This window comes from Papaver somniferum, chromosome 10 (assembly GCF_003573695.1).
Source record: "Papaver somniferum cultivar HN1 chromosome 10, ASM357369v1, whole genome shotgun sequence".
Lineage (NCBI taxonomy): Eukaryota > Viridiplantae > Streptophyta > Magnoliopsida > Ranunculales > Papaveraceae > Papaver > Papaver somniferum.
In genome coordinates, this window is record NC_039367.1 from 86,528,462 (window position 1) to 86,540,017 (window position 11,556).

The 11,556-nt window shown below is 34.2% G+C and overlaps 1 protein-coding gene and 1 long non-coding RNA gene across 2 annotated transcripts; one reads left to right on the top strand and one right to left on the bottom strand.

Moving 5' to 3' along the window:
- Positions 1-1,155: 1,155 nt before the first annotated feature.
- On the bottom strand, positions 1,156-3,279 carry LOC113319743. The gene is made up of 2 exons (XM_026567989.1): positions 2,577-3,279; positions 1,156-2,447 (listed from the first exon to the last, which is right to left on the bottom strand). The coding sequence occupies exons 1-2, from the start codon at positions 3,171-3,173 to the stop codon at positions 1,305-1,307; spliced, it is 1,740 nt and encodes a 579-aa protein (XP_026423774.1). The 5' UTR covers positions 3,174-3,279; the 3' UTR covers positions 1,156-1,304.
- Positions 3,280-4,587: 1,308 nt separating this feature from the next.
- Positions 4,588-7,258, top strand: LOC113317274. The gene is made up of 4 exons (XR_003343373.1): positions 4,588-4,798; positions 4,905-4,954; positions 5,141-5,239; positions 6,927-7,258. It is a non-coding gene; the product is annotated as an uncharacterized LOC113317274 (long non-coding RNA).
- The last annotated feature ends 4,298 nt before the right edge of the window (positions 7,259-11,556 follow it).

The following is an 11,556-nucleotide window of genomic DNA, read 5'->3' on the forward strand; positions in this document are numbered from 1 at the left end:
ATTTTTTTTCTGTTAACTTTTTATTAACAGTTTCAGTAAAAAAAACAGAACATTGTGCGATTTCAAAGATTTGTCAAATTCCTTAACATCAAGGATATCCCGTTGACTGCTCTATATTCACCCCTGAGCTTTATTCAACTCGGTCCCTCCACTGGTGGACACTACTGCTTGCTCTTCTCCGGATGCTTCTGTTAGGTTAGGAATTAATCATGGCTGACACTACTGGACAAGTAAGAATTTCCAAAGGCTAAAAGGTTTCATTGGTTAGTCCTCGAGCTGGACTGAAATCTATCATGAAAATATAACGATCAAAGGATGTTTTAGCATTAGTCTTAATATGCACACTGGGTCATGGTTGTAGCACAATTTTCAAGCTTACATTATTAAAAACATGGGATCCTAAGCTAGTCTTAGTTGCGTTCCAGTTGTAAAAATAGCTTTGTTACTAGTCTGAGGTGCATCCCTTACCAAATAGTTATTCTCTATTTCCAGTCTGGCATGGCTCCTGTCAGAATGTGTTGCGAGTCTTGCGACATTATCACTTAACTACCAACTGGTCTGACATGACTTGGTTGTTTTAAAAGGTACTGTCATCACCATTCCAAATTACTGGGATTTACTGATCTAGCATAATTGGGATCCTACACAAAATGCGAGTACTAATTATTTCATTAACCATGCTACTACGGTCATGCAAGTTAACTGTTTTCAATCATGCAGGCACATGCTCTGGAGCAAAGTGCATCTTTGCAGGAGGAACAAGCAAAGAGGAACTAGAAAGGAAAGCAGCTTCACAGACAACCAAGTGGGTGCAAGATTTGAACCTGGAAATGGTGCGAATCTCTTGGGCAGTTCTTAATTCTAATGGAAACAATGTAGACTTACACTGTCTTTCTTAAATATTGTTGAATTTTGGTGGATGGCATCTATTTTTCCATTGTGCATAGAAAGGGAAGTCTGCTTTTATTTTATGAAAGTCCTTAAAAATTTCTTGGAGTATGAATGAAGCAGTACTACATAACTTTGAAGCTTGTAGGAGGAATCACCCTTTATCAGGTAGGGATGCTCAAATCAAGAAAATGCTGCCATGTATATGCACTCATTTGGTCATTGTGGAAAAATAGAAATGCTTGAACTTAGAACACAAGTAAAAAATAAAAACAACTACTAATACAAGTTCTTTTCTTTTTGTTTCATAAATAATCGAGGTACACAAACATCGTAATAAATAGGGGTCTAATAAACAGCAAGATCAGTAGATCACACACATGGATTTAAGACAAAAACGGGAAATCAAGTTTAGTTTACTTCAAAAACGGGTTAATATGTGACCAACCACCATCACCAATATGATTAAGATATCCTCCAATAAGACGGAAAGCACCATAACAAACAATAAACAAAACAAGTTTTCCTACCGTCTTTTCATCCATGCTGAAGAAGAGCGCTTTAAGGTAATTAATAACTCCAATATGTTGGTCTCTCGTTTTCTTTCGCAGCTTAAATATCTTCCATGCAGTCCAGACGAAGAACCAAAGTACTCCCAGTAAGCAGCAGACTCCAAGAAATATTTGGAGTACAACATACACATAAACTGCTTGAGTATAAAAGTCTGGTACCATAGCTTCTATTATTGACATATAACCGAAGGCGATACATCCGATTGGAATACACATCAACACGACCAGAATACGAACTTGAGTAACAGATGTTCCGTTCATAAACCCACATATGACCAAAAATATTATAGTCAGAGACACAAGAAACGCAACCCCATTAGTAATCATGTAATACACGTATTCTGTTGGGTATTTGTAAGCCAATATAGGGTATCCAGCGTACCGTATTAGATAAGGGAAAAAAACACCATTACTACTATTCCAACTGTTGCTGTAGTTTGAAACAACTTTGGTAAACGCCGAATCATCCACAATTAAACCATCCGCTGTCATATCGTAATAATCGTCACCACCCTGCAAACTCATTAGACCATCCACAAGATTGTAAAGGCCATCATATTGTTCATCACTGTATGCGTGATCTGGCACGTTTTCATCAAAGAACTTATCGAAACCATCAGACAAGGAGGAGCCATATCTTGACTCCAGATAATAAGCAAAAGTAATGGGGTCGGTATTAGAGTTAACTTTGGAATCATCTTGCCAAACCCCGCCTGGAGGGTTCATTGCAGCTTGAAATGCGATTCCTGCTACCAACGTTGCCACCACCATTATTGCATTGACCCTGTCTTTCAGCCCTTCATGATCACCGTTTTCAGACAAACTTTTACTCTTATGCGTCTCATGGTGTACAAAATAACTATAAAACCCGAATTTTAGATCATTCCCTTTAGCTTGCGATAACATATCCAAGGCTTTGAGGCGCTCCTCGTTTACCACGTTTATATTAATTTTTACATTATTATTCAGCAGTAAATAATTTGTAATCTGCAAAACATAATTAAGTTAATCAATATTATTACAATACATGTTGTAGGCAATAATGATATGTTGAAAGTATAAACGAGAAATCATCATTTCATTAAGGAATAATGGATAAACATTTTAAATGTGTACCTTCATATTCCCCATTTTTGCAGCAAGGTGCAAGATGGTGTTGCCACTGTTGTCCGTGGAGTTGATAGATATAGGATTTGGATTTTCCTCTGAAATTGGCGCATGTACAACCTGGTTTACTAAGAGCTCTAGGGTCTTAATACTACTATCACTTTTTACACAACAGTGTAGTATGGTCTCACCAGTATTATGATTCTTTAGGTGAATTGCTTCGGATAGTCCTTCTTCCAATAGTAGTTTCATGATATCCACTCGATTTTTCATAGCTGCTAGATGTAGAGGTGTTCTTCCATCTTCATCTTGAAGTATACTAGCACCTGCAGGTTTGTTCTCTAGCAATAATCTCACCATTGGAAGACTCCTTCTCACAGAAGCAAGGTGAAGTGGAGTAAATCCATTTGAGTCTTGTTTCAATGCAAGTTCAGGTCTCATAGCTAGAATTTTTGTTGCGGATCCGATATCGCCAGATATAACTGCTATGTGTAACGGAGTCCTGCAGAAACTAGTAAATGTTTCATCTAGATTATTAAGACGAGAGCCATCTTCTTTACAGAACATCTTTTGAAGTTGCTTCCACATTTTAGATAAACTCTCCATTTTCCTCACTGTTTTTTTCTCTCTGATCAGTATTCTTTGCGAGTGTTAATACTTCAAATACAGAGATAATTAATTAGTCAACTCCATTTACTTCAACACAATTACTTGAAAGGTTCAACCACGATAAGAAATCAAAACCATAACGATCAGAGTCAGACAACGTAATCCTACTCCTAGCATATATTAAAAATTTATATATCCCTGTGTCCAAATCAAGAAGTAAAATATTTACTTCTCGAGGAGCAACTTCAGGCCTGCCCAATAGAGTTCTTTATTTGAGATTAAATATGTTCTTAATGATCGATAGTGTTGTCACATGATAAAGCAGCAAGGAGCAAGTTGAACCCCAATACAAACAAGTGTTAATTATTAAGGTGCTGCTGGTGGTGGCAGTGGTGGTGGTTATGCTGTTTTTACAGGGAGCATTCTTCATCAGGTCAACTATGAAGTGCATAAGTAGAAGCACCCAAAACAAAGAGGCCCTGCCTCTTGATTCTAGGCCACTAGTTTTGGCACGGCATAGCTAACCAAAAACATGCAAGTTCTTGCTCAACTTTTCCAGGTTGATTTCTCGTGTACTGTTTAGTTTTTGACTCTACCAAAGCTTCACAGTTCTAATGCTTCCAGCGAATCAACCACTGACCCCTTAATGCAACAGGCTACTTGATGAGAAGAAAATTAGGCATTTTTAGAAAACACTATTATTCCGATCTTTTCAGACGTTTCAAAGAGTGGCATGCAGTCCAAATAGCAATTCCGTCACCGGATACATTATTACCCTTGAAGATATTCAAATGTAACGTCAATTGTCATTTTACAAACTATCATATTCTTAGCCACGCATACCATTTTGTATTCATTTTTTATTCCATTTTGGGATAGGAATATACTCCGTAATAGTCAATGGTTTGTCACATTTTGTAATGAATCTAAGATCCATTGACTATCAATACAGTGCATGGTAATACGACAAAAACTAGTATATTAACTTAGAGATTGATTAGTTCTTTGTTGGCGACGGCGAATATTAGTAGAAACGTAGTGCAACACGCTAAAGGGGTACCTATCTGTAGATTGCTTTCGACATATATCATCGTCAGCTTAAAGGATTTCATCATCATTCACATTATACATTTAAATAACCACTGCTTGGTCATATGCCATTTTGTATTTCATCGATTGACAATTCCTCTAAAAGGAAGTTAGCGCCGGCCAATGTTGAAAATTTAGTACAACTAGTTTTTCACCCTGTTTTTTGTTGATGCATATTTAAAATTATTTTCATTAAAATCAAAAAATATTAAAACACTAATAAAAATGCAATCCCAATGCTAAAAACTAATTGAATTCGTAGTAATATAAAAATCCAATCAAAATAGAAATGAAAATCATGGGCTTTTAAGGGCCTGTTTGGTAGTGTTTTCCAAAACAGTTTTCACTTTTCAAAAACAGGGAAAACAGAAAACAATGAGAAAACGTGTTTGGTAGCAGTTTTTCTAAAAACGTTTTTTACTCGTTTTTTGTTTTCGAAAACACCTAAAATGAAAACAACATTTCATCGTTTTCATCGTTTTCATTTCTTCCTTCTTCTCCTTCAGAAACGAGCAGAGAATTTCCCAGAGGAGGTGGGTTGATTTTGTTTTCATGATCATTTTCATGATTTTGTTTCGATTTCTTTTAGGCTATTAGTGAATCTCCCTTTGGACTAATCGGGTGTATGATTTGAAGCAGATGGGTTGATTGATTTGGTATCAAGTTCTAGGGTTTGCAACAATTTTTAGGTATGAATATCTATTTCAATTTCTGGGTTGCATGTATGATTTCTTTTCGATTTCTCTACGGTTATTAGCTAATCCCCTTTTGGAATAATGGGTATATGATTTGAAACAAATGTATTGATTGATTTGGTATACGGTTATTAGAAACCACCATTCCTGCATCTTTTAATTGTTTGTATGTTACTGCAGATTCGATTCATATTGTTGCAAAACAGACAAGGGAAAACTCGTCTTGCAAAGTACTACGTTCCTCTTGAAGAATCTCAGAAGCACAAGGTTGAATACGAGGTAATCTATCGCTCATATCTGGGCAGTTAAATTTCTCCTAATCTAGAATTTAATGATTCTGTAATACATATTGTTAGTCATATTCCATAAATAAAAGTCTATGTTACATGTTCAGGGTTCGACTTTCAGTTCTAGCTGTTTTGTTTCATGTACCATTAAACATGTTATTAGTGATGGTAATGAAATTAGGAGTACCCGGTGTAGCAATGGCATCAGTGTTAACAAATTTGAATATGGTGATTTTGATGTCTGGTTATATTTACATATCGGGAAGATGTAAATTAAAATGGACATTTGGATTTAAGAATGTGATTAGTGGGTTAGGTCCATTGTTGAAATTGGCTATACCAAGTTGTTTAGGGATTTGTCTTGAATGGTGGTGGTATGAGATTATGATTTTCTTGGCTGGGTATTTGCCTAATCCTACTATTGTTGTTGATGCCACTGCTATTCTCATCATACCACTAGCTTGATGTACACTGTTCCTATGGGTTTAGCTGCTTGTGTTTCTACCAGGGGAAGTACAAATTTACCCCGGTGTAGCAATGGGGATAACTAATTTGGGCATGTCTTCTTTCTTAAACAACTGAAAGGTAGGAAATAATATACACCATCTTAGGACTGAAACAAACTATATCCAAAAAAACAAATTCAAATGTCGTAAGGTACAAGTTCCGCTTTAATTTTGCTTAATTACTCTGTAATCATGGAATTTTGCAGTATGTGACCTTGATGTTGTGAGTAAAATTTCACATTAATTTTGCATTATAAACATTCCCCTTAACAATTTTTTTGTGGATTTAAGTAAAATTACATGTGAAAAGCCGCCCAACCCTTCATGGCAGGAGTTGTTCAAAAAGAACTTGCAATTGTATCTTTTATGAATTATTATTAGTGTATTTCTTTGTAAATGATCAATAAATGCATACTCTACCCATATTGCCTTATGTTAATTGGGGTATTACAGGCAATGTCTAATCATGGGTACGAGATATGTCTACTTGGATCCTGAACAAAACTAGATAGCATTTGTACTTGGATTTCGTTGAGTTTAGTTACGATTAGCCTTCGAGCCTGGGGTTTTTCAATGATTGACTACTGCATGCTGACTGTCATCAACTCCTTGACCATATAAATCAACTTAACATGGATGTTTGTAGGTAGAAGAAAATGCCATTTGTGTTTTTTATACTGTGGCTTTTTGAAGGCTCACTTAGGAAGATGGGGATAGCTACACTTAAGCTTATGAAGGGGATTTTTGGGAATGGGAGATGGATACATTTTCTAAAACTAGGGATCCTTACTGGCTGCTGTTATTACAATTCTTTTTTTTTCTTACGTAAGTACCATCTGGTGGACTACGCTGAATTTTTAGGATCATTCGTATGTCATTTTATCTGGGAGTTTATTAACAACTAGTTGTAACTGTCAGTAGCACCATTTTCATGACTAAATCAGCAGGTTGCTTGATATTTCTCTTGCTTTACAACTGATTGAGAAGAAACAACACTAAGCCTGGACAACAATGCATAAATTATTTAAGCAACATAGTGATTTATTTATTTTCTATTTAAGTAAACATGTTTTGATTTTGCATAATATTTTTAATCTTGTTGCCTTAAAATTCCGAGTTATGTGATTTTGCATACCTGTGAGATTTAAGTTTTATACAGTATGTACTATGTAGAAAAAAAGATGGCTTCTCTATCAAGTGATGATAACGTAGATGATATCCGCACATGGCCACAGTATATTGTGGATTACTTTGTTCAATTGGTTCATGATGAAGCCAAAAATGGGTTACAAACCACTACATTGGAGAAGAAGAAATGGGGAGAAATAGATAATGCTCTCTTTGCTAAGTTTGGTAAGAGATACAGCATTCCTAAGTTGAAAGCTAAATTCAATCGACTGCGTATAGAGCATAGGGAATTTGCAAGGTTAGTGAGTGATACTGGTATGGGTTGGGATCCAGTTGCAAACACGGTCACTGCAAGTGATGATGCTTGGAAGCGTTACTTGAAGGTATGCGCATAAATGTTTACACTAAGATATTTACTTGTACATAATATAGGTCAAGAGTATAATGCATGTGTAACATTCCCAAATGCAGAAATATCTTGGTGCAAAACCTTCCGTAAAAAGGGGTTAGACAATTATTATATGATTGGGGAGATATTTAATAGCACAACAGCATCTGGAAGCATGTCTAATGCATCAACACGGTCTCCTCCTGACTCAGACACCGAAAGAGACTTGGAAACAGAATTCCTTTGCAAAGGGGTACATGTAGCCCGCTAGCTCTGGAGACACGAGTCACCCTTCATCACACACAAAATCAAACATACAGAGACGTGCTTTAGAACTTCCTACTGATCTTCCTCAGTGAAAGGCGACTAAATCATCAAGGTTTGATGATGCACTTGTAGCATGGACTGAAAATCTTAAAGTTAAAGCTGAAGTAACAAAAGCGAAGGCTGAACGTAAGAAGGATAAGGAAGTAACATCTCCTCTTTGTACCAGCACCGAGATATCATCTATTGAAGATTGTATGGATATATTGGACAACATGGAAGGAGTGGAAGATGATGTATATCTCAAAGCCATTGACAAGTTCAGAAACCCCGACTATAGGAGAATTTTTAAGAAAATGAAAGAATCAAGGAGAATTATGTGGCTTAAGAGTTTGTAATATGTTTTTTTTTCTTAGAAACTGAACTCGGTTAAGGGTTGTTGAGTGTTGTGATTTAGAACTTGAAGTTACGCTGTGACACAATATTTATGTTAATGTGAGCTTGGTTTTGTGTGATTTGCTTTTTTTGATAGTAATTAGTAATGGGTTTATGTTGATATCAGTAAAATTTTATTTTTTATTGTTATTCATTTTGCTTGTAAATAACAATATGTATTTGCTTTGTGTAGGGACTGTACCAAAGGGAGTATTTGGAAGAGATTTGGCTGTACAAATATGTAAAATTGTTGTTATGTGTAAAACATTTTTGCAAGCTCATAACTACTTTTTGAATTGTTAGTTTTAACATATAACTAATTTTAAAAAATATGTTTTTGAAAACAGCCATACCAAACAGCTTTTAGAAAATGAAAACAATGAAAAAGGGTCTGTTTTAAAAACAGTAGAAAACTATTTTTGAAAACTGTTTTTGAAAATGCTACCAAACAGGCTCTAATATTTTCTTTGATTTCTGAAACTCATGTTTTTACTTTTGCTTTGAATTTCACATATTCATGCCTCTTTTGGTCCACCCAATCATTATTTCATTAGTACAGTTGTCACCGAGATCGTCATACATTTTAATTTCAAAAAATGTTCTTTTAAAAACTTTATATTTTATAAATTCCTCTTTCCCAGTTATGTCATGTGGTTATGTTGGTATTTTATTATAATTGTGATGTACATGGAAGGTCTTCTTCTTAATTTTCTTCTCGCCAAATTAATTTAAATTTTTTTTACATGCAAATCATCAAATAGGCGACAAATTCCAGTAAGGTCTGCTGGTTCTTAGCTTTGAATCTTTCCCAGTTGATCAACCACCTAATAGGGTAAAGAAATCTCTAAGGTATGGTGACTCTGGTTCTTAGAAAATTATATTATGTAGCTTGTATAGTATATTTGAATCCAGGACATCCCCATCTTGCAAGAGTATACAATAAAACTGGTACTTTCAACTAGATGTGGAGAACATAAAATCGTCAAGATTGAAATCCACTGAGAGTTGGGGATACAGTTATGTCCAAAAAAAAAATGTAACCACTTGTACAACAAAGAGATGCAACAACTCCTGCAAATACAAAAAAAAATGTATCCATTACCAGCCACTTCAACGCACTGTTCTGGCTCAAATAGGCATCCATACCAGTACCGCCTCCAAAAAAATTGTAAAGATTACTATGCATGAGCCTGTTTCTCGCATCATATAATGGATCCACATTTTAAAATTAATAATAAAAGATACTAATAAAAAACAATACAAATTTTGATAAGCCTATAATTTCAAAAGCTAATAAAACATTTAATAAACTAATTAAAGCTTTTGTCCTCTTTAAGAGACGTGGTTATTTTTGAATCAACCTCTACTAACCACATGCCTCAAGAATAATTCATTTGAAAGTATATTCTCCCATGGAAACCAAAGAGAATTCGCCCATGGAAATCAAAGAGTATTAATTGACCAAAGCTACTACACATTACTTTATGCAACACATTCATTGCGTAAATCAAAGGGGGAAAATGAATACACACGACATATAACTATCAGAGATAAAGAAGGGATTGATTATTTATTTATTTTCATGTAGTTGTGAATATCTTGGATGGAACAAATATAACAGAGATAAAGAAGAGCTTGAGTTCCGTACGCTAGAAACATGAAGTGATAAAAGGGATGCACCCTTGTAAACAAATCAAGACATAATTATTAGTTAGTAACAAATCTGAGATCGATAGAGAAAACAATTTGGGACGTACATAGGTTTCATTCATGGCATTCTCATTTGTAAGCTCGTACGCAAGAATGTTATTGGATATTTTTGTTTAAAATATTAAATACATGTAAAATTTATGTGAAGAAATTTAATTAATAACAATGGTGTATATAGAATTTTGTGCTTGCAATGGTGCATATGCATGTTACGGTGAGTTAAATATGGTTTCCTAATCAACTTTGACTTGAATATGATTACAAGTATTGTCTCTACATGCATCAATGATGCTAGATGGTGATTGACTACAATCTTGTCTGATTACTTAATTATACCTATCCTTTTTCCAATTCTTTATATTTTGTCTCACATATTTTGGTTACGCACATAAATTGTGAGAGTACTTGTAATTTCCCTAATCACAACAAAGAAATAAAAGAGGAAGTAGCATGGTTGGCACTCCATCTTTAAGCAAGGACAATGGCACTAAAGCATTGTTGCTTTTTTTTGATCAATTAATTTATGGTGTCAAGTAAACGGGAGGAAATTGGTATCAAATGGTTAATACACTGTAATCGATCATCCGCTAAATATATCCATCATAAACCTCCACCATATAACCATCTAAGCCATTCTAGTTTAAATATCCTTTGGCAGCAACCACCAAAAAGATTCAAGAACATAAACAACCAAGTAAGGATAGAATATTAACAAAGAATGAAAATATTAGAATGGAAGTTTGCATTGACAACAACTCTGTAAGGTTTTTCTACAATAATTGGATTGAGTATCTCCATAAGAATGAAAATTTTAGAAGCTGCAATAACTGTGTTGAACAACAGAGTAACAAAAGGAAATGGATAGAATTTTTAAATAATGGATATTAGTGACAACAAAAGTATAATTCTTTACCGTGAGATTTTCCCATGATTTTTCAGCTAGCATTAGAACTCAAGTTGTATGTCAAGAAACCCTTATAACAATAAAATTCATGTGGAAAAAATATATAAGAAAAACAATTAGATAAGTAAACCAAAAGAATTAGGGTTCACCGGTAGAATTTTGTTGTTCATCAAGTGCAAAGAAAAAGCGTACCTGCAAAATAAAACAATAAAACAAAAGAATTAGGGCTTGTATTCAAATAAATAAAGAGCCAAAAAAATAATAGGGTTTGAGTTTACCAATAGAAAAAATCAAAGATTGTTAATGCAAAATAAAACCAACCAAAAATTGTTAGAAAAAAATTAATAATCAAGAACAAAACCAATCAAACCGTTTTATATAAAGATTTACCAGACCAAGAAATTCCATGAGAAAAATTTACACCCTTACTCTAGAAATTCCATAAGAAAAATTGTATAAGAAAACAATATCTTCCGATATCATATTTTGGATTCTCAAATTTACTCGTTGCTACATATTTGTCTAAAAAATATTGAGCATCTTTATATATTTGGCTAACAAATATTGAACATGTTTTACTAATAGAAATTTTTCAATTTTATTTTATTTTTATTTATGGAAAATAATATTAGATTTTTGGATATCCAAATTTATTATTTGCAATATATTTGTCTAAAAAACAGTTTATGCTCATATTAGCACAATCCATGAAACAATATTTGCAAGCCACTAACCATCAAACAATCCTGTTGGTCGCTTAAAAACACATCAAAATATGGTCTTGAGAATCACCTATGTGATGGCTCCACATAAAAATGTCAAAAATAAGAAGGATAAGAAGAAAGAACATTTGGTGGTGGCTCTCTCTCATAGCATGTCGTTTTTTTAGGGTACTTTTGGGGTTGTATATATTGACTAATAGATAGATTTGGTTCCTGCAATACATATATATACACCAAGAATTAAAAAAGGCA